Source organism: Solea senegalensis, linkage group LG10 (assembly GCF_019176455.1).
Source record: "Solea senegalensis isolate Sse05_10M linkage group LG10, IFAPA_SoseM_1, whole genome shotgun sequence".
Classification (NCBI taxonomy): Eukaryota; Metazoa; Chordata; class Actinopteri; order Pleuronectiformes; family Soleidae; genus Solea; species Solea senegalensis.
Window position 1 is genome coordinate 7,100,958 of NC_058030.1, and position 24,049 is coordinate 7,125,006.

Consider the following 24,049-nt stretch of genomic DNA (forward strand, 5'->3'; position numbering starts at 1 on the left):
TCTGGAAATAAGGTAAACAAACAGGTAAAGTTATACCAACGCAAACTTGGCACAGTTTAAATTACTGTGTCAGGTTGGGATTCGGACTAAAAAGAAACCTGTGCAGTTCTCTACGAGCAACTGGCGTTAAGAACGCAGAGAATATTGTTCTGCACACGCACACACACACGCACTCAAAACAACGACATACACACTTCCCTCAATGGTTCACACAAATTTCATACACTGCAAAATCAGAAATGGGGCTTTGTTGAGAAGAGAGAAGAAGAAAAAAAAGACTATTCATTGGCTCTATCCCTCTGTTTCATTCATTCATTCATTCGTTCATTCAGCCCATCATTTCTCTCTGCCTTCCATCGGCCAGCGGGTGGCTGCAAAATGAGAATGGGGTCAACCTCTCCTCATTTACCTAACAAAAGACTGGAAAAAAGAGAGAGAGAAAGAAGAGCTGATGGCTGTCATGGAGAGAAAAAGAGACGCGATCCAAGACAGATGACCTGCAGCTTTGCTCTGAAAAGTTTCATTCCATTACATCTCGCACAATCCACATCATGTCAGCACCTATCAATTACTGTCTGCATCAAAGAGCATTATACGAACTCTAATCATCAAAGAGCATTTGCAGAGTGATCAATGATGGCCTGCTACCTTCCATCTCTGAAACAAGTGTGATGACAAGATCATTAGGTTATTCTCGTCGTGTGTGTGTGTGTGTGTGTGTGTGTGTGTGTGTGTGTGTGCCCCCGTGCAAGGTGATGTACCAAATCCTCCAGTGTTTCCATTGCTTTTTATTTTTTTAATGCAGCGTCCACACCTCTCCTCTTTCAGCTCGACTTGGGGCTGTTTTTCATTTATGAGATGAAAATTTGATTCAGATTACATTTTGGCCACACCCACCGAAAGTGGGACTTCGTCTGAATTTAAATCAGATTTATAGAGGCCATTTAACTTTCAAAGCAACCTCCCGCCTGATAAATTGCACTCGCGTGCACTGACAAAACACGTTTTGATGGTTAACGTCGCAATGATTGACTGCTTTCAAAATGAAGTTCACCACCCCACACTGCCCACAGAGGCTTTGCATTTATACAGGTAAAGAATGAATTCACATGGCTGCTTTAAAACGGCGTTGGATCTTTTGGTCATCCTGCGGATAAAGAGAGAGGCTGCTGAAATACAATATAAAACATGAAAAGTTTATTTTACTGGTAGCCTATTCTATACCTATCTACAGGATGTCTACATGATGTCATTGTCAAGGTCCCTGGTTTTGTTTTGGTTTTTTTGTTGGACATTTAAGTTGTTCTTGGTTCCGGTTTTATTACCTCAGCCAGAGATATTGTATTCCAGTCTGTTTATCTGTGAGCAGCAAAAAAACTTATGGATGGGCTGTAGGTTATGGCCCAAACAAGGAATGATTAAGATTTTTGTGGCGATATAGATTCAATAATTCTTCTTAAATGTTAACCTTTTGAGAGACTTTAGGCTCCTGACATTGGTAAACTGGAGGAGTATTTACAGTTTATTGCCTTTTGTATCTTGTCTAATCAACTTCAATCAAACTTTATTGTGTAGCATTTGTTCATTTGCGTAATTGTACATCCTGCGACTTCCTTCTTATTCTTTCTTGTTATATCCTTCATTCCTGCTTTGTTTGCTCCCACTGTTTTTACTCCCTTGCAGAGACATGAAGTGGGGTTTCCCAGGCTGCTATCAGGGCTACACACCTGATCTTCATTCCCACTCAGCCACAGTACTTAAGCCGGGTTCACTCCTCCACTCACTGGCAGATTACTCTGCCTTCCATGTGGTTGAAACCAGTCACTTAACCTTTGTTTAGATTAGACAACGTCATTGTGGGAATTTCATCTGCAGAACTCTATCTGCACCTTAACAGCTGAATCGTACTCTAGGTCGGCTTTTGAAGCCACACGCAGAAGTCTAACATACCTGGGACATTCCACCACAGTAGGAAGAACTCATCAGTTTTGTCACATCACTCTGTACCAGTGATACTTTCTGTAAGCTCAGCTTCCTTTAAAATGTCATCAAATATGTACTAAACATGCCCTTGAACGCGATTGTCACTAGTTCATTCAGAATCAGCTTGTCTGGATTTTCGTATTCCCGTAGCAGCCTCCGCATTAAAACCACTTGGGACAGCACAGAATAGGTTGGTTTTTTTTTGCAGTGAGCTCGATGGTGATTGGACATATGCGTTACTTTCAGGGAAGCTCAGCCTCTCTGGGAGTCAATGGAGCAGTGGGTGGACGCTGGGCTTCTGCTTGATGATTGGAGGAAATGTCTGAAAGGCGGAACCAGTTTTTGATTGACAGCGTTGCAGAAACATACAGACAGCAGAGCCTTTTCCTGCCTCCTGTGTGGATTTTGCGAGGGAAGTCTGTAGAAAAATATCTGGTCATTGTGTGTTATTTGCTCAGCAATATAGACCATTTTCATTTGTACATAAACACTGTAAATAAAAAACACTGTTATAGCATTTCAGTTTAACATAATTATCACATTTCCTTGTACTAGTTGTTCGTTTTATGTAAAAATGTATGTATCAATAACTGGGCCTGAAATGAGCTTTACCTGTTTCAAAGACCAGCAAACGCCACCGCTCTACACGAGACGATATATCCTGGTAATCACTGGAACCTTGAGTGCTGCAGGCAGACGTCCCGTAAAGTGTGCGAACGGGTGTCATCTCAAAGTCCCCGGGCAAGAAAAACAGAAACATAAACACGGCAGGAATAAAGGGGGGGGGGGACAGAATATCGTTAGTAGATGAATGAAAGAGCAGCCATCCATCCATTCAGTCAGACAGTCAGTCAGAGAGACAACAGCTCGCTGTCACAGTCCTCTCCCACAGCTGCTGATATCTTCATAGAAATAATCATCATTTACATTCTAATTAAAAATCATCATTATGTTGATCATTTACATCCTAATGAAATACATTTGCATGGTAATCACATCAGAAGTGTATTGTGACAGGGAGGCATTCTCCCTCTTCGGAGACAAATAAAGAGACGGACGGACCGAGTGGACAGACTGAAAGATAAAGACAAACTGGAATGAAAACACCGGGAGCAGATGGGAATCAGCTCAGTGTCTGATTCACTTTGACGTCTTCATTTCAACCGGTGGCTGACTTGTCTCCCCCTCAGAGACTCCTGGACACGCGGGCCTTAATAAATAAACTCTTGTTGTGGTGAGAGCTGCTGTCCTGCAGCCTCAGATAACAACTAAATAAAGGACCTGGAGGTTGGGACCACAATGAAAGCTTGTCAACTGTCAGTAGAGAATTATTGAATCAATGATGGAATCCTGTCAAAGCAATTATTCACTCATTCAGTGTGTGCCCCAACACTTAGCTGCTCACAGTGAAATAAATGATACCGTGTCAGTTAGCTCTCACAGTATTCTCACAGATAAAGAGGATGATAACTGATGATGTGATGTTGCACACAAAGTCAATACACACACACACACACAGGAATATTCTTCTTTGTTTGTTGTTTTTTTTTTAGGGGGGGAATTTAGCTACAGTAGCTCCTGAGCGGAGCCTTGTAAAAGTCTTTGCTCTCAGTATTAGAAGCTTTTCTTCAGGGACAAAAAAGGGGGTCAGGCTGCTCTGCACATCAAATGTCGGGGTCAAACTGATCCACGTATCAAATAGAGAGGCTGGCCCGGGCCACACATCACACAGCGAGGCCGCACTGGGCCACACACTGGACACATTTAATCTGAACCCGACCCTCCTATTGGGACACAGAGCTCAGACAGACAACACACACAGGCGAGCAGACTTACATCACCTCTGGCAGCTCGAGTGCTCCTTCTCTTCATGGCTTTTCTCCTTTTCTTACCTTCGACTGGGGACAATCTCCTTACGCCACAATAGCATGGAGGATCCCTTTAGACCACAATGCCATGCTGCTGCAGCATGGACAATCCCGTCCCGCGACAAAGCACGACATTCTCTGCTGCTCAGCTTCAATTAGCTGTGCTCTGATACATCTCAATACAGCTTCAATACGGCCTCAGTACAATTTAAATATGGCTCAAAACATCTCACTTCAACCTCAGTGCTTCTCAATGCAGCCTCAATACTCTGTGGCTGCGTCTTAATACGGCTCAGTACATCTCAATACAGCAGCAGCAGATCTAAATACGAGCACAGAGCAGGTCTATGAGACCATTCAGCAGCTCGGATTCACCACCTGAAGCCCTCGGCGTTCGGCGCTCAGCTTGTTGCTGCTGCCGATGAATGAGTGACAGAAAGGGGAGAATTCCTGTTGGGACGTTCAGTCAAGAGTTCAGCTTGACTCATAACGGCAGGAGCTTAACGCTGACTTAACAAACTGAATGCTTGTCAGCGCTGCTAACTGAAGTATGTTGACCGGCTCTGGATGTTCTAAGAGTGGCTCACTTTGTCTCGGATCAACATTTGCCTCAAATAACGTGTGCCAGTGTTTACTGTCCTCTCCTGAGCTCTTAATGGGAGAATGCGCGCACTCTTTGACGAACCGAAAAAGCACAACTCTTCTAAGCCGCGTTTGTTGACTGTCGAGTTTCATCTGCAAGTAGGCCTTTTTATTTTGCTCTCTCGTCATCGCTCGTTTCGAACGCGATGGACGACCTGAGGGAGTGTGCACTTTATTGCGTGTGCTGTCCAACTCTCTTTTATGTTATTTTTCTTTTTTCTTTGCAAAGTAGGCATTTGATGCAGGTGCTGGAGGAGAATTCCACCAAATAGACCAAGAGTATGCTGTAGGTGTCGTGGAACAGTGATCATAGGAGAACCCTCTCGCTCACTGTGATTGGTCAAAACCATGTGTGCACGTGTGGTGGACGCACAGAGAAAGTGTCGTTCTCACTCAGAAATATGAGACTTCCATTGTGCTGAAAGGTTATTATGGAATTATTGATCAATAAAAACTTGCATACTGTAACTTTTAAACTAAGGAATTTTATCACTATATATAACAGCAATTGATCGGTGAATAGAAAAGACTTTATTTGCTTAGTTTTAAGACTTTATTTTTTTTTATCCACTCTTATTTTATTTTTTTACAACATTTTTTAAGCTCTTCTCTTCTCTGCCTTTTTACAAATGTTTCTCTTCAGCACCTCAAATTTGCCTGTATAAGTATAACTGCCTTGCCTTGTATGAAAATGTGTTATTTATTCGGAAACCAGAAATAAAACAGGTATTTATTTAACGGTGGCTTATTCACTCATTCATGTTATTCACATTAACTCTCAATAGGATAGCCACACATGCAGCATCCCATCAAATCACACACACACACACAGATGTCACAATTACACTTAAAGCTTCATTATAGTGATGGAGTCTTCATTAACAAAATGGAGAGGATTTATCCAAGAGGAGAAGCGCAATAAAGATTAAAAAATCACCAAATCCTTGGAAATTTTGGGAACTGCAGGAAATCCATACACACACACACACACACACACACACACACGCAGCAGGTGAAGTTGTCGGTCAGATTAACAAAAATGCAGACGGGTGCAACAGTGAGGATAGGTGGAAAACTGGGCCAAGGTCACTCGTAGAGTATTAATCGCCAACCTGTATGAATAAAAATGCTCATGAAATAAATGATTTGGAAGGCAGTGTAATGTGACTGCAGAAGAGAACTTTATTTGCAGTATTTTGCAGGATTGTTTCACAGGGTCAGACTTTCATGAAACAATCCTGTCAGGCCTTTATTAATGTACTTCTACATTATGTAACAGTGGAATGAATCAATGACTGAATGACTGAATTAATGCATGAATGAATATCTTTATTTATAGTACATAGAGCGAGATCGTTTGACACAATTACGCCAATAACCGGAAAAGGAAAAGGCTGAAGCATGTGGCTTATTCTTGCCAAGAAAATCATAAATGTAGAGAAAATACATCAAACATTGCAGTTACAGTAGTACTAGACTTTCAGTTCGCATCGTAAACTGTAATTGTTTTTTATCATTGAGTTTGTTCTATAACTTTAAACCCAAAACTGACCCACATCTATATTAAATATTTGTTCTCACTTTGATAGTTTCAAACATAAATAATTCATCCTCATGAATTATAATCTCCTCTTAGTTTAAAGAATGTCAGAATGCAAACAGGGAGACTTATATTCACCACACACAAAAATCTGATCTGTGTGTTATGTATGGTGTTTTATGTACAGTAGAGTGTTTACACCAGTGGGGCTCAAATGATCTGTATTTATTAAGCACTTTCCTGGTTTGTTAGTTTCCCATATTGCTCTGCAAACTGCACAGCAAGCGTGATAAGGTACCTATTCAATATCACTCCTCTAAAAAGTAATAATATTAGGCTTGGTCACTAAAGTAATACGTTGCATGAAAAAACGACTCCTTTTGCAAATGAATCCACCTTTATGAACCACTAAACCTCTATCAAATGAATAAACATGCACATTAAATAAACACGTGAGTCACGATCGATGTACTGTGTAACTTCACAGACCCATGTTTAAAAAAATAAAATAAAAATAGCATCGCCATCAATAAATGAGCAACTTTTCGAGTGCTGAAGTGTCTTTTTTTTTTTTGGAGTGGAGGCTGAAGAGGGGCCGTAATAAGAGGCTGAAGGAGAGGGCAAGTCACCTATTATGTACTTGTACTCACTGGCTCCTTTGGCGGCATAAGAGGCTTTGGCTGCTCGCTGGCTGTATGGGAGCCCGACAATAAGAGACTGTAGAGAGCATGGATCGGTGCGACGCAACTGTTGTGCTGACTGTGGCTTACCTTAACTGGCTAAAGTGAGGGAGGGAGGTCCAGTAAGAGGCTTTCACTGAATACAAGACCTCAGGACAATGGACAGCTATAGCTGCACAGAGGTGATGAAGACATCCAAGCCCACCCTGGATACTCGAAAGACTCGACCACAAACAAAAGGCTGTGGCAGGGTCTCAGCTGATCAAGTGTCTCTATAAAGCCTCTTCACACAGGACCAGTATGACCCGAGGCCCTCGTGTGATTGGTGATAATTAGTGGGCTCAGTGCCCTGGCACTCTGACACGTCTGAGGAGGAAGATGTGGTCCCCCCCCCAAAAAAAAAAAATTGCTTTCCAAGTGGAAATTGAACTGTAAGATGCTGGAAGATGAAGAGTCAAAGTTGGTGCAACAAAATTGTAGGAATACTGACTCTAATGCGTAATTTTTATATATTGTATTAAGTGATTACATCCAGCTCATCATCCCCAACATCTCCACTTGGTTTGGCCTCAAGTCAGGTTTGTAAAGTCCCATAAAATAAATAAGAATATACACATTTGTACTTTACTTTTCATTTACTTACATTTCATTCAACTTTCATGTAAGATTAGACGGGAGGTTTCTCTCTGTGCAAGTACAATCTCCCCAAGCTTCACCAGCTCATTCTGTCTCATCCAATCACAACCCGACACATTCTCCTCATGCTCTCTCTCTCTCGCTCTAAACTAATATATAAACACAAACACAACCTGGTGCTGGTGTCTCTTTCAACTGAATGTGTTTCTATTTCATTATTTTTATTTGCATTAGCACTTCATTTTAACCCTATGTTTGTACAAATATGTGAATGAAGTGTATTAGGACAAATTGAAATAATCTCCCTCTGTCTCTGCTTGGTCGTCTTCGTCAAATGTCCGAGAGCAAAGGTACAAAGTAGAAAGAGTGACAAAGTCTTGATGAGGAGGAGGAGGAGGAGGTCGGGAGGTGGAGGAGTTCACACAAGAGACGTGAAGCACCTGCTTCTGATTGGTTCGCCTGGGTCACATCTCACAGATCGTTAATGTACGACGTCTTCACTTCAGTCCACCGAGGGTTGTTAATCAAAGTGACACACACACACACATGCTGCCACTGTGATTCCTTTGAAACATATTTAGAAAGAAGAGGAAGTAGCGGTGAACAAAGAAAGTGGTAAAACTCCTTTTGGAGAGTTAGGGAGTGTTTAAACACACACACACACACACACACACACACACATCAGTGTAATTAAAGCTTACACTAAGATCAACTCATTCATGTATGACTCGTGTTTGACGTCGGTTTATATAATATATACAATATTGTTTTAATACAGAAGCTGAAGAAAATCAGTTAAGATTTATTTGAGCTTTTGGAAATTGGCTCCCGAGAGGAACGAGTGATAATGGGAAAGAGTGGCAGAAGTTCAGCTGCTTAAATCTGTTTCCCACCTACACACACACACACACACACACACACACACACACAATCAGTCTCTCAGACAGTGTTTGTCATCACTTAGCTGGTGAGTACAGTTGTTTTCCTGTGAGCCTCTGGGGACCAAACTGACAGAGAGAGAGAGAGAGAGAGCCCAAGAGACTGTTTAAGGCTGCCAAACACACACACACACACACACACACACACACACACCCCTCACACACACACACAAATGCATACACGTGCACACACACACACACACACTGGAAAACAAACGTGTGTGTACGTGTGTATTCCCCAGGGGGAGCACAAATGGTTCCTGACAGACACTCCCACCCTTGTGTTTCCATAGCAACAGGCATGTCATAACAGTTCCCTTCAGTGGTGTCACCAGGCTACACACACACACACACACACACATAATCATCATTATCTTACTTAATAGTAATGGTTTATGTTATAATAAGGAGGTGATAATAGTAAAAAAGAAAAAAAAAAAATATATATATATATATATATATATATATATATATATAAATATATATATATATATATACATTAAGATGGGTTTTATGATGAGGATATTTGACCTGAGGTGAGTGCATGAACAGAAATGAGTGCATGACCTGAGGAAGGTCATGTGCCACTATTTCAGCTGCTACATCCACTACATCTCTATTCTTTCTGCTTTGGATATGTTTGCCGTCCACACCAAAGAAGTTTAATAAAGCCACTCATTCCATTTTCCGTTCGTAGTCTGAACAGGCAGAGATGGAGACCTTTAAAAAACGATGACGCAGAATGAGAATCCCAGCGCTCTCTGAGCCCGCAGGCCTCGTCTGTGCGGAGACAATAGTGTGGCGGGAGGCTAGGACAGAGCGGTGGTCAGGGCAGGAGGGCAGGAGGGCAGGTAGTGAGGGGCAGATTAAGCGGAGAGGACGGGGCAGGGAGTAGGGGGTCCACGGCCTATTGGGCGCCTGTGAGCCAACACAGATTACTCACGCTTAACCTGGACTGAAGCAGCTTAGCTCTGACCAGGACACACTGCTCTCTATTCTTTTCTGCTCTACTCAGTGGGCAGCCCTTCTTCTGGACACCCCCGAATCTAAAAGCTTGGGAATTCTCCTCTCTGTCCCTCTCTCTCTCTCTCTCTCTCTCTCTCTCGCTCCCTCTCTCCCACCTCAATTTCTCAATTAGTGCTAAAATGTCACTTTTAACTCAGAATGAAGTGCAGTAAGTACAACTTAATCTATATAAATGATGTTTTCATTCATTATAATCGCCTGAAAATCACCCTTTTACCAATGAGCACAGACAGCAACACGTTTGCACAAGTGACGTTTGCATTACCATAATTACACAATGGTTTGCACTCGGAATCGGAATCATTTCAACAGTTTCTGAAAGTTGATAAGTTGCACATCAAAGCCTATATGTGGTTATTACGGTAATTTCACTGCTGATGTTGCTGGAAGCATATTTGTCACCAGAGAGGAGAAAGTTGGGAAAACGCCTGTACATAAGTTTCCATTTTTTGACCTGTTTTATGGACATTGAGTCAAAAAACTAATGCTATTTTCAATATGTTTCTGGTAAATCTGGTGTTCATGTGCAACTACTGTTTTTTCTAAATAAAACGTTTTGTTTTTCTTTATTATAAATTGTGAATACACTATTTTAACATGCAGTAAATTATAAATAGCTGCCAGATATTGAAAGTTATTCTGGAAAAATGGGCAAAAGCACATTTTCTGGCCTTTTTATGGTTAAAATAAGCAAAAAAAAAGGCTAGGGGTTTAAGGGTAAAGAACTGTTGTCTTGTCACTAGTGTCCTCTTTCTTCCATGGATGTCATCTAATCTTACATACTGGGCCTTTAACATTGTGGCGCTCACACAGTTACAGCAACATCTCTCTCCACAGACAGGATACACTGTCACCATGAGAGCAGCTGAACACATGCTGTCAGTGAAAACAGCATTTTGAGTGTGTTTATATCCTTTTTTTCAGCACAACCTATAGATAAAGTACCCAATTTGTTTTTAAAATCTTATTGAATTTGTGAAATTTGTATGTACATCACATTTCAAAGATCGCTTGGCTCGTTTTAATGAAAAAACATGGAAGAAAAATTGTTTGTTTTACCAACACATAAGAAGACAAAAAAATATGACCTATAAACACACAACCCTAGGATGTCCATATAATATAACAATATAATACCACTTTATCCTCCACATGAGGGTCACCGGGGGCACTGGTGCCAATCCCAGCATAGGGCAAAAGGTGGGGGTACACCATGGACAGTTTGCCACTCCATCATAGGGACATATGGAGACATATTCACACCTACGCTCACTTTAGAGTAACCTGCATGTTTTTGGACTGTGGGAGGAACCCGGAGAAGCCGGAGAAAACCCACGCACACACGGGGAGAACATGCAAACTCGACACACCGAAAGGTCCCCGGGAATCAAGCCCAGCACCTTCTTGCTGTGAGGAAACAGTGCTTAGCACCGTGTCGCCTCGGTCAAGTGAGTCTTACAGCAGTACGGACCATTTGAAGGCATTTACAATAGTTGTGACAGACACAAAAACACACACACACACACACAGAGAGAGAGGTTGAGTGGTCCACTGATTGTTTTCCCGGTCATTCATCAAGTTAAGGAGGTAAAGAGAAGCTTTAAGCTAATAACAAGCTAACAACATGCTAATGAGTTGATAAGGTCTGAGTGTCTCCGAGGCCTTGTCTGCTACAGCCAATTAGTCCGTGCCCAATGGGACGTCTCGTCTTATTAACAAGGTGGCTGCTGGGCGGCACAGTGTCAAAGCCCCCCCACTCCCCCCCCCCGTCAGGTGCCTCTGAATAGATTTACACGATATGAACAATATGACAGGGACTCACAGATCTGGTTTCTCGGCACTTGATTGCCATTAAATTGTTAATTAACATGTTTTTTTAATAGCGACTATTAAGTATTGGAGGAATTTAAGTTTAAAAGGTTGAGGGATAAATAATTAAAAGTGTCAATTCTTATATTAAGATTGCACTTTCGAATAAATCAATTTTCAGTTCCATTAATTTCACTGTCAGGAAATTTGGTTATGTTTAATACCCAATCATGCGCTGAGACTTTTTTTAAATCTGTATTTTCATACTTTGGTTTACGTTTGATGAATTTGTATTTATACTAATGTGTTTTTAATGCTGTGTGTCTGTAATGCTTTACAACAACCTGTGGGTTGTTGTAAAGGGCTAAAGAAATGAAAGTACATTACATTACATACCAAGCATCAACACTTTCATTTTAAAAATACCTGTTTATATTATAAGTCTTATAAGTTTGTATTTTTTTTATCTAAGTTTTTATGTCTTTTAATTTATTTGAGTTGTTTTAGATGCATCTTGTGAGCTTCTATGCCTTTTATTTACTGTGTGTTTTATGTATTACTCTGTACAGGACTTTGGTTCACTGTGGTTGTTTTAAAGTCCTTTTCTCTGGAGTGCACAATTTTGCACCGCCGTGGTTTTTTTTTCTTTTTCTTTTTGCAAAGGCATTCAGTTCATGATGCAACTTTACTCACAGAACGGTAATTGGAAGGATGTTTTTCTGTCTTTTCATTTAGTTCATTTACATCACCACGTCACTTAAACAGCAGCCTTTAAAGGTGGAACATGCAGTGTGTGTGTCTGTTACAGTTGACACGACAGGAATCGTGAATACTTTGACCATTCCATTCCATAACTGGATCGTCAAGCACTTGTGTTCTGTAAAGTATGTACTTGTAAAGTTTAAAAAGGAAATATATAAATTCCAGTGTATATTCTTTTGTCATTTTGTCACGTTTTACATGTTAAAATTGGTAAGAAGACATCCTAAAATATTGGTGTGCAACTTGTGTGTCGTTCATCCTTTCATTTCCCGTTCATGTCAAGCAGCTTTTTACATTAATGTCATTGGGGCCAACATTTAAATTTTGAAAGGACTTGAAAATACAAAAAAGTTATTCAATAATTAAAATTTTTTTTTTTTGCAAGGTATTATGATGAATGTGTATCATCACAGTATATTATAATCCCCCATTTACTTCAGGGGGACAGTTATTAAAGGGCAATGCCACCATTTCGCAGTTATTATCCTGCCAGTTATTCAGCACATCCATCAACACCTCCACCCCACCTACTCTATCAACCTTACACAACTGTCAGCCACCCAAACAGAAACACAGACAGAGGTGGAGAGACATCGACTCTGTGGCAGCAGAGAGAGAGAGAGGGAGAGAGAGAGAGGGAGGGGATCTATTTGCAGGCACTCAGAGTGAGGAAGAATAGATAGACACAGAAAGTGATCTAAGGGCTCTAATTGCAGAATTGGGGCTTTGAGAGACAGGGCAGGATACACTGTAAAAAAAAAGAGAATACACATTTATGACCAGGCTGCTTAAACCACTTTTTCCTCATGTAAACCTCCCACAGTTTAAATATCAAAACGTTAAATATTTTTTATGTTACATAATGTGTAATTTAAATACCAAAGAAGTGTAGTACTACTATTTTAAAGCCTATCTGTTCTCTACCTGTACACTGACGTGCTGATGACAACCTCTGTGTGCTTCGAACAGAGTCTGTTTTGTCTAATACATTCTGATGTCCTCAGGGAGCTGGCACCTAACGGATTTAAGTCATACGGTGACTGAGCAGTTAGGAGACGTGGAGAGGAAAAGGTTCTCGGGTCACTTTTATGTGCAAGTTTACATCATAATAGATGAAAGAAGAAGAAGAAGAAGAAGAAGAACACGGATGGAACCGTCGTTGCCCCAGAGGTCAGGGCCGCATTCACTTCACTTCATTCAGGTTTTTGTGCCGTTTTTTGGATGCAACAAAAACAAATGAAGAGAAGTTACACATGGGGGGGAGGGGCGCTGTGTAGCCACTAGAACAGGGGTGTCAAACATAACTGGCTCTCCAGAGGGTCCATTTCTGCCCGCAGGATGGATTTGTGAAAATTTCACATTATGATAACAATCTAATCCAAAACTGTAGATCCACTGTGATCTATAAATTGTAATGCACACGTGTAAAAGGTAAAATTAAGCATAATATTGTTGAAATTGCACTTATTTTTCTCAATAAATGCTATATTTTACTGGTCCGGCACACGTGAGATCAAATTGTGCTTTGACACCCCTGCACTAGAAGGTATAGTTAAATCCGGTAGATTTAAAAAAACCCGGATAAACCCTGTATTAATTTGGGTCGGGAAAGGAGCATTCGCTTCTATTTCCAGAAAAAACGGTTAATTACAATTGCTGCTAAAAGATGAGTTGCTTTATTAGTGAGATCAAGCGATTTTACAGTGTGTAAACAGGGTAGCGGTGGTAGTTCTGGGGGATGGGGTGATTAGGGGTTGGTTGGTAGAAAGTGATCTAAAGCGCTGTAATTGTAGGTGGTGTGTTGGTGAAAGTGATTTTGTATCCCAGCACATCCCCGCACGTCTTTGTGACTGTCACATCAATATTCTACCAACCCCTCATTTAAGCATCAGCTGTCACCTCCTCCACCCCCACTCGTCTCGCAGTGCGTCAGTAGAAGAAAGTCTACACTGCTGACCACCGTCGCTGATGCTGTCGATAATTAGTGGAGGGACCCCCTCCCTGCGCCCTCTCCTTTTCCCATCACATCTCAACTTTCTCTGTGCTCCAGTCTTCTTCATCACCTCTCTGTGACGAAGACGTGGCTGGATGGATGGATGGGATGGATGGATGGATGGATGGATAATAGATGGAGATGATCATCCCTCGGAGCTTCTGTCAGCTGTGACCTTTGCAGGCTGAGTGACCAGAGAGAGAGCAGAGTCATTACCAGCTTTTATCCCTTTGTGTGTCTGTCGCAGCCCCGCTGAGAGGAGAATAGCGCTGTCATTTAGGGCACCGGTGCTAAACCCGAGGTTCAGGACCCCAGGCAGTCACAGGATAATTTTTCAGGGTCATAGGATATTCATGTTTTTGCTTTTGTTTCTTGCTGCGTTTCCTTCTACCCCCTCTGTGATAATTAGTCCTCAAGAAAAAAAAAAAAGGGGGACTCATCCTTGATTGAACTGATGTCCACGGTAAATATTACTCTCAATCACTTTGAGGGAAAAAAAAGGTCCAGATTTGATGAAGTGCAATTTATTCAGATGAATATAGTTTTTCCCCCTGAAAGCAGAATTGTCTGCACTTAAACGCCATGAATGATGCTTCAGTGATATACCATCATGATAGAGAATGCACTTTTCAATGTAATATGTAAATATTGTAATATCCTGTTAAAAACATTTATAATCCCACAAAACTTAACCACATTCTCAGTTAGGTTTCATATGGAACAAATTCTCTGAACGAAAATGACGTGATTTTTTTGTGAACAAGCATTTGGTGTGCATTTTAAAAGTGTTTTTGATGAGCTCACGTAGGAATAAATCATCACGGTATAGAGCAGCATTATTATCCATCTACAGTACATACACACGTGTGTGTGGGGTTGATGAGTATCAGGTACGGTTAAGTCGCATCGTGGCAGCTTGCAGGCAGGTTCCAACATGCACTGAGGACCCCAGAGTCTCCAGATGCCCCTCATGCTGCCTAACCTCACAGGATAGACCATCACCCACTACAGCTTTGGCATCACATTACCTCAGAAAAAACAACATTCACCACAAAGGTATCTCTGTTCCTCCTCCTGCAACATTAATCCACATCTGAACAAGCAGGTCAACAAACATCTGCATGATATCAAACCTTCAAGGTTTCATTCACCCCTACACACACCATTAGCCCTGTACAAAAACTGCAGTACTACTTCATCTCAACGTGCTGGACTTCTCAGAGAGACTGGAGCATCGCAGATAAGTCAATTGCAAAGCCCACCACTGTGGGAACATGTTGGTGTGAGGCCAAATGATGAATAAGAAGGTACTTGGAGTGCCACAGGGTCTGTGAGACGATTCAAATCCAGATTCACCTATTAAATCGATCAGGATATATATACATTCTATATACACCTATATTTGTATAGATACATAGTAAATTGAACAGTAAATTGATTTTTATTATGTAATCTGAAATTCAGAACAAAAATAAAAAACACTGCTTTATGAAACATTTTATAATATGGATGAATGTGTTATGTAGCCGTAGCAACCAAAGTGCCAGTCCCAGACCCGTATCAACATGCTCACACTTATTAAATAAAAAGAAACGTTCCCATTTCTGCGTGAAGTTTGCATGTTCTCCCTGTGTGTGCGCGGGTGTTCCCCGGGTTCTCCGGTTTCCTCCCACAGTCCAAAACATGCAGATTTGAGGATTAGGCCAATTGGACACTCTAAATTGACTGCAGGTGTGAGTGTACCCCACCTTTCGCCCTATGTCATCTGGGGTTGGCACCAGCGCCTCCCGCGACCCTCATGTGGAGGCTAAAGTGATGGAAGATGAATGAATGAAACTTTCCCATTCATATTGTAATTTGTTTTATTAAAACTTGACTTCTCACACTCCTAGAATAAATATCCACGGGGTACGATCTCACAAAAGCTCCCATCATTGACAGCCTGTCAACATCCTGATGTTACATCACTGTAGCTGAATGTGTCCACCCTGAACGAGCAAGAGCAACAGTGATCTGGGACACTGGACCACCTCTTCTGCAAGTTTGTGTCTTTTACTTGATACTGGCTGTCGAACACTGTGTTACTCATGTTACAGTAAACACAAATCTTCCTGTGATCATCTTTGTGGGTGGTGTGGACACATGATTACTGTCCACTTCTCAGAGAGGAAATGTTGGTGTCGTTACGTGGCGCGTTATAACCTTGGAGTCTTTCTGTGTGACGACCATGTGACGTACACACTGAGGGAACATGTGTCGCAGCACACAACCACTCCTCCATGTTGTCCTTCCACTGCTCCATCCTCTTCACCGTCCTGCTGCCTCCTCTGCGTCTCCTCCTCCACCTCCTCCTCGGAGACACTGAATCCTCCTCCACAGCGACAGCAGTATGTGTACACACAGTCATCTAAGCAAGAAAAAAAACACATTTTAGCCACAAATATCTGAGTAAAATAGCTCTATATACTGAAGCTAACACTGATACAGTGTGACAGTAAATGCTGACCGCAGTTTCATTTGGTCAAAAAACTCACTTATACATACTAATGTCTCACTTTTGTCAAAGATGGAAATAGTTACAATTCCATCCTTTTGTTTTCTCAAACTAAATAAATATGTTGTGTGAATATCATTTATCTTCAAACACAGTTCAAATACAGTTATGCGCTTTGTGTGTGTGTGCGAGAGGTTACCCTGGTCCCAGATCATGTCCTCCAGATTCACCATTGAATCTACAGGCCAATCCTGTTTGAGTTCCTGTGCTGAAAAAACATAAAAAGACATTATTACAGTAGTAGTATGATGCAATTATAACATATACTATCAACATTTTAACGATACAAGGTGCAGAACCATTAGCACCTTGTATCACATTTATATTTTTGGTTTTTAGTTTTTGGGGTAGGCCCTGTTTCTCTCCCGCCACTCTCTGGCACCACGACCAGATGTCGACATGTGTTGCACTGGGCATAATAACTTATCACAGATGATCACAGACATACAACATGATGAAGGGGGTAAGACGGAAAAAAGGTGAAAGGTTTTGTTCTACCTCTCCTCTGCAGGTCGTACTGTCTCCTGCTCTCCTGGTCGCTCAGGATCCTCCAGGCTGCATCAATTTCCAGGAACTTCTTCACACCAGACTGTGCTTCTAAAGAACACTCGCCCCTGAGACGGTCTGGATGATACTGAGCACAAACACACAAATGCAAGTTTCGATGAGCATTGTCACAATGTCAATCTGAACAGAACTCTTTTAGTATTTTCTACAATAACTTTATGTATGTGCATCGTCAAGGTCTGCTCTAAAATTGGAGGACCGGAGTTCACTCAGGAACCTGAGACCACTCAGGCAGTACGGAAAGCAAAAAGTATCATTAGCTAACCTAACCATGTTCTTTCCAGTGAATTAGCTTTAACGCCCTCAGGCTGACAATACCATGCACCCCTGAGGAAAACAAACCGTTCCTCAAACTCTGGGAACCGTTAAACCAAACCGCCCATTACAGGACCAATAAAGTTTTCCGAAACTGAAACAGTACATCATATTAAATTTATAAAACCAGTGAGTTCGTTACTACCAACTACTTTTTTTTAAAGCATCTGCAGTAAAGTACATTGAGCAAATTTGAACATTAAAAATAAATACGTAAATTATTATGAAATACAGACAACTATATATAAACACCACACAATCAGTCTGGCACACACCGGTTTACGGCAGAGGAAATGGAAGGACCAGTTATCTGGTGTGTGTTTGGTGGTGGTAGTGTGGTGTGTTTACCTGCAGGGCCAGCTGCTGGTATCTGCGTCTGAGCTGCTGCACTGAGTCTGAGGAAGTGGCTCCCAGAACAGCATACAGGTCCTTCTTCTCTGCTTCACACATGTCTGTACGGATACCGTGAGTTTTGCGGCAGTTTAACGTTGGATAAGATTAACAGCTGTTCACTGGGCGCTCATGTTGTACGTTGAACAAACCGCGAGTGAACAGAGAGGAGCCGTGAACGTACGATTAAACATGAATGAGTTCGGAGATAGCGCAATTAATGTACGGAGAAATAGCGACGTAAAAGGCAGTTCGTTCTAGATTAAATTGAACTTGACTTACTAAACAGCTGTAACGCGGCAGACATAGTGTACATCGATGTTATCGGTCCCCTTGAAAACAAACGCCGTTTCTTGCTTGGTTCCGCCTGTAAAATCATGGTTCCGCCGATGGAGACTTCCTAGTTAATCTATCTACTAACTAAAGTAACTAACCAAATAACGAAATCAAAAAAAAAAATTCTACTCTCCTGATCACTATTCCTTGTGAAAATGTGCTTTTACTCGGTAAAAATAAACAAAACAAGCTGGACTGAACTATTGAAAATTATTCATTGTATGAAAGGAGAGCCATTTAGCCAAAGACCAATTACAATAAATGAAAACAAAGAATTAAGAGTTTACTGATAACGCTATTTTTAACCTCTTTATGTAGGCTAGACTAAACAAAATGTATATGAATCAGAAACATTATTGAAATGGTGGCTCTTTGCAGCCTGACGATACTATAAATTCAATATGCTTAAATATTTTGTGACTGGACACTGTTGATGTACATAAACATATCTAAGAAATTAAAGGTTCACATGTATTAAAGTGGTCCAACACCAAACCTTGGCAAAAACACAACTGTGCCACTGATATGCCATGGATATTCAATACAGACTGAAAAACACTCGATGGGAAACTAAATACATTATCACAATGATCTTGGCCTTGATATTACCTTTGAAAGATTTAAATATAGTGTTGAAATGCACTGCCAAAACCACCAGGCAGCCAGGAAAGAGCAGTGCAGGACCACACGCTGGGATATCAGTCCGACAATACAGATCGGGAGCAATCTGTTAATTGAAATGGGAACACAAGACCTGAGGTGAAACATTGACACCTTTATGATCTGACTTCCTGTCTGTCACTCACTCACTCACAGCTCTTTAACGAGACCCTAGAAGAAGAAGAAGAAGAAGAAGGGGAGAGGGGAAGAAAGACGTCGGGTGAATGACATTGTTGTGCAGTTAATTATTTCTTCATTTTGGGTGAATTAAGGCTCAATTAGTCAAGTGACAAAATATTCACTGTCACAATGGAGGGGTGAAGTTGGCACTTTTATACAGTTGTATCATCTGATGAATTTCAGCACATATGCCCTGATATAAACCCCGTCTTGGTGAGGGTTTTTACTGACACTGTGTCAGAGGTGTTGATCTAGTTCTTTGCTCATTTACAGACTGTAGATATTGGTGAATTTATATTAGAAGATGGTTTATTAAGTGATGTGTCGCAGTCCCTCCTTCCTGCATCGAACAAAGTATTCCAGACTTTTGTATCAATGATAAAAATGTGTTAAGATGCTTTTAAAATTTGATGATTAGGAGTTTAAGTTTTAAGCAAGGTTGTACGAAGTATTCTCTTTGTCTTGCCATTAAAGCGATCATTCCCCTCACCTGAGTACATGGAGAAGTCTGTGATTTTGCATCATGGCACGGAGAAGCTGCTGCCTCCATCAGAAAGTCCAAATATATTGTTTTGTGACTTCAAAATGTCACAAATGATGCAACAATAGATGCAGAATTTCTCTTTGGACTTTGGTGCAGGAGCGTGAGAGGTTTACAAACTTTTGTTTCCTTTTGAAAAAGACCAAAACTAAAGCAGAGAACATGTTCTGAAGATGTTGTAGACTTTGGTGGGCATGGATTTAATTAAGTGAGCTGATTGTTAAGTGGCTATAAGTCTGTCTTCCCGTGTGTCCACACTAGCAGCCATTGATACATTGGGCGTGTGTCTGTGTCTCAGACTAGTTCTCTGTTTCCGTACTTTACGAACACACCTATGAAAAAACTAAACTCACTTAGAACGCAGCATTTAGGCTGCTTTTTTCCCCATTGCTATGTTAAAATGTATATACAGAGGCATATATAAAGAGTGTCTTATATCCTTTTTTTCAGCAGCTTTTTATTTTTTCAAATCTTCACCAACTATATAGACACAACTGAGCAAAAAGTATTCAACATTTGTAAAATCGGATTGAGTTTGTGAAATTTGGAAATATGTCACACTTCAAAGTTTGTTTGGCTCATTTTTATGAACAAAAATAAAATATAAAAATGGCAATTTTGTGACTTCTGCTGAAATTTGGTTGTTTTTTTTTATCTACAATATAAAATTACTCATAGATTTGACTCAGCAACACATAAAAAGAATATATAAAATAAACACACGCCCAGTACGTCCATGTAAGGAGTTGTGTATTATTCCCACTAAGGGTTAACTGGCTGCATGTTGCATGTTCTGTTGGTTACTGGTTATTACCTCAGAAATTAAATTCACTTTGATTTTATACAGCACATTTTTCATATGCTAACACACAAAAGTATCATTTCTGCTGCAGCCACATTGAAATATATTTATTTAATGAAAGGTTTGACAATATAATGAAATAATAATAATTCCAAACACATCTGAGTGCAGTGTGCATATAAGTGTGCATATAAAAAAGATGTTATAGATGTTTTGTTTTTTTTTAGTTTCTTGCCATTCTACCCTTTCATTTTGTAAGTTTTTTTGTACAGTAAACTGTAAATCACTATGTTAATTACAAATAATATACAACGGCCTAGTACACCCAAAGAAAAACATGTTTTAAGACAAATCAAATACAAATATTGTATTTTATAATAAAATACTTATATTTATCGTATGTGTGTTGTCAGTGTTGTGGATGAATGAGGTGATTTTGAGACATGATGTGTTGTGCTGGTGTGAAAGAGTTTTGGAGGCGAGATAAACAGTTAAATTGAGATGCATGAAGTTTGCTTCGAGGGTGCAAAGGTAGCAATGACGTTGAGTTGTCGCCTTAGTCCCCGACACTAATATTCAAAGATCAGAAGAACTGTGTGGCGTGCATGTGCGGAATGTGTTTTTGTTGTAACTACAATGTAATAATAAAGTAATAGTCCAAAAGAATCTCAGCAGTGCTCAGGGGGGCAACACAAAGCCTTTTCAAACTTGTATTGTGCGACGCGTGTGTGTGTGTGTGCGCGCACTCTGGCTAGCACATTCAGACAGAGCAGCTGTTCATTAGAAACGTGTGAGCAGAAGAAACAACACAGAAGATAATAACAGCAATCTCTGGCTCATTATAGACAGAAAAGAACAACCAGGAAGAGACAACATACATGTGCGCGCACACACACACACATAGTCTGGTTTCCATGATTTCAGGGGACATGACATTGACTTGCATTACTTCCTGCTAGACTCACTGTCACCATAATCCTACATTAATCTAACCCTAACCTCATCCTAGCCATACAAAATGTCTTCACCTTAAAATATGATCATTGCGGTGCTTTTTGTCCCCATAAGGAAGACCACTATAATGTGATAGTGTCAACAAACACACACACACACACACATGCACGCACACACACACAGGCCCTGCTCGTGATCACACATCGAGCTGTTGTTAATTACAAGACAATAAAAAAACATGATAAACAAGCAGCATAATACAGGCAGCTACAACATGTCAGTCAGACAGAACCACTGACCCAAACATCAGATTCTTTCTCTGCAGCCTGCAGTCTGACTCCACACACACACACACACACACAGAAATGGGGAACAGCTGCTCATTAGAAAGGTGTTAACTAAAATAATAATCATCGACATTAAGAAAAAACAACTATCTTAGTTTATTAATCTGCCTCTGCTGTTATTGTCTTTAATTGACAAGCGCTCACTAACCAGACACTTAACGCCCATATCCAAATAAATAAATACCAAGCTTTTGTCAACGCTTCAGTGATTTGATTTGATTTTTTTTCACTTGCACAGAACTTTAAGTCAACACACAGTAAAAGAAACGGTTGGACACAATTGGACACTTAGATTTAATGTCACTTCTTTTCTATTTTTAGATGCACAATTCTTATACCAAAATAATTACACATGACTGTGAAGCCTGGAGTGGACAGTTATTTTAAGTTAAGTTTATTATAATTGTAAAGTATCTTTATCTATCTATCTATCTATCTATCTATCTATCTATCTATCTATCTATCTATCTATCTATCTATCTATCCATCCATCCATCCATCCATCCATCCTTACAGATCTGATTTTGGTTATAGGTGAAGGAGGTATCCCACAGGCTCACCTGAGTACCACAGTTTAATCGAATTAAGGCCTTAGTCTGACTAAGAGATGCAATTGCACAACTTGCAGAGTCCTAGTATCCATGCGGAGGAGAAAATCAATGTATTGGCAGTTTTACTTTGTGTTGTTTGTGGATCATTATGATGTTCCCGGTGAGTTTATATGTGAGCAGAATGTTGGCATTTCCTCAAAGTCAGCCACACACTGACTGTGACGGCAGGTGACTGTGCGTGGAAACACACTCGAGTGGAACAAGACCTCATCTCATCCTCACCTCAGACACACACTCACTGTCCACCACCTGCTTCTCTCGCTCTCTGTGTCCCTGTGTGTGTGATTGATGAAGGGTCGCATCTTGCTGTGCTCTGAAACACTTCGCTGCTTTAAATTGCTGAACCAGCAAGAGGCTGCTTGCTTGCTTGCTTGCTTGTGTGTGTGTCACAGTGAATCAGAGCCAGAGAAACACAGCTGGTCAACAGAAGTTCCCAGGCAGCTGCTTCCTAAATAAAGTGTCGGCCCGCTTCAAAAAAAACAAAACCCAGAGTGCCTGCCAACTATTTTAGCAGGTTTTTCTGCTGCTCAGCAAAAAGCAACAAGCCTGCGTGCGAGGCGTTTACAATCGATACAACTTTAAAGGGACAGTTTGGAGGGCTTTTTGAGGTGTGATGTGTACACTGTGTGCAGAGAACCAGCATTTAACCACTTAACAAAAGGCTCACCTTGAAGAAATGCCTTAAGTGACAACTGAAATGTGACGAGGAAAATATTTACTACTTAATCTTACCATTAGACAGTCCGGTCCAGATTACAGTAACAGAATGAAAGTTTGTAAATTGCTCACTTTGACAGATCTGCGCCTCAGGTGCCCCCATGGCATATTGCCGTGGGAATAATACACAACTCCTTATATGGACATCCTGGGGGGCACATATTCAGGCTTCAAAAAATGTGGGATTTTGTGTTCTTATGTGTTGTTGAGTCAAAGTTATGATTCATTTTATATCACATTTTAAGTAGTGATATAAAGTAGCAATAATTCTGCAGAAGTCACAAAATTAGACAATTTTCTTTTATATATATTCTTTTAGTGAACTGTGGCATATTTCCAAAATTTCACAAATTCAATCCGATTTTAATCACCTTTTGCTCAGGTGTATTTTATATAGAAAAAAATTATATAAGACACTATATTACACATTATTATACCCCTCTGTATATACTGAATGCTGTAACATAGTAATGGGAAAAAAGCAACTGTAATGCGCTGTGTTCTAAGGATTAAAAACAACAAGGTTGACCAAAGTGCTTTACAGAGTTAAAGGTGCAGCAATATAAAAGGTAAAACATAAAAATCAATAAAAACATAAAAGTAAAACAGTAAAATAATAAAATAGTAGTGTCCGGGTTGACTATTCTTATCCTGAAGTGAAGGCCAAAGAGAAGAAGAGGGTTTTTAAAAGTGATTTGAAATGACCAATGGTGGGGGCAGATTTAATTTCCATGGGTAAATGGTTTCAAAGTTTAGGGTCAGCTCCAGAAAGGGCCTGGGCTTTTAGTCGGGATTGTGGCATCAAACAACCTGTTATTAGACCTCAGAGCTCGGGATGAGGCATAAAGAAAAAGAAGTTCAGAAAGATAAGATGGTGCCAAACCATTAAGTCACTATAGTCCAGTAAAGAGATCAGCGTTTTCATCTTGCAGAGCAGCTTGTCCAAACAAAATAACAGAATTGAACTTAATGGTCACAGCAGAAGTGTCAACATTTTTGTTATGTTGCCAAAAATGTGTTGGCATTGGAGATGTACGCATCACATTTACTGAATAAATACGGTTTAAAACCACGCTTTAATAATTAAAAAAAATTACAGATTTAAATATAATATCTGTGACGTGGGGCAGCTTAGATGTAGAGGTAACATTTCCTTTGTTACAATGTTTCAGGTGACATAAAAAAAAAAATGTATATA

The 24,049-nt window shown here is 40.4% G+C and overlaps 2 protein-coding genes across 5 annotated transcripts in view; one reads left to right on the top strand and one right to left on the bottom strand.

Annotated features, from left to right (window-relative positions):
* The window catches only part of LOC122776381 (receptor-type tyrosine-protein phosphatase zeta-like), a 940,026-nt gene that overhangs the window by 283,053 nt on the left and 632,924 nt on the right, over window positions 1-24,049 (top strand). The gene's annotated exons all lie outside the window — the stretch shown is intronic.
* Window positions 15,722-18,066, bottom strand: dnajc24 (DnaJ (Hsp40) homolog, subfamily C, member 24). The gene is made up of 4 exons (XM_044036966.1): window positions 17,662-18,066; window positions 16,930-17,065; window positions 16,571-16,639; window positions 15,722-16,284 (listed from the first exon to the last, which is right to left on the bottom strand). Exons 1-4 carry the CDS (start codon window positions 17,761-17,763, stop codon window positions 16,073-16,075), a joined length of 519 nt encoding a protein of 172 aa, XP_043892901.1. The 5' UTR covers window positions 17,764-18,066; the 3' UTR covers window positions 15,722-16,072.

Excerpts from the sequence above, each read along its gene's own strand:
- dnajc24 (XM_044036966.1), bottom strand. The coding sequence starts at position 17,763 with ATGTGTGAAGCAGAGAAGAAGGACCTGTATGCTGTTCTGGGAGCCACT. Across the intron at positions 17,066-17,661 it reads ACCAGCAGCTGGCCCTGCAG|TATCATCCAGACCGTCTCAG; the intron begins GTAAACACACCA and ends GTTTGTGCTCAG. Across the intron at positions 16,285-16,570 it reads GGACATGATCTGGGACCAGG|ATGACTGTGTGTACACATAC; the intron begins GTAACCTCTCGC and ends TTTCTTGCTTAG.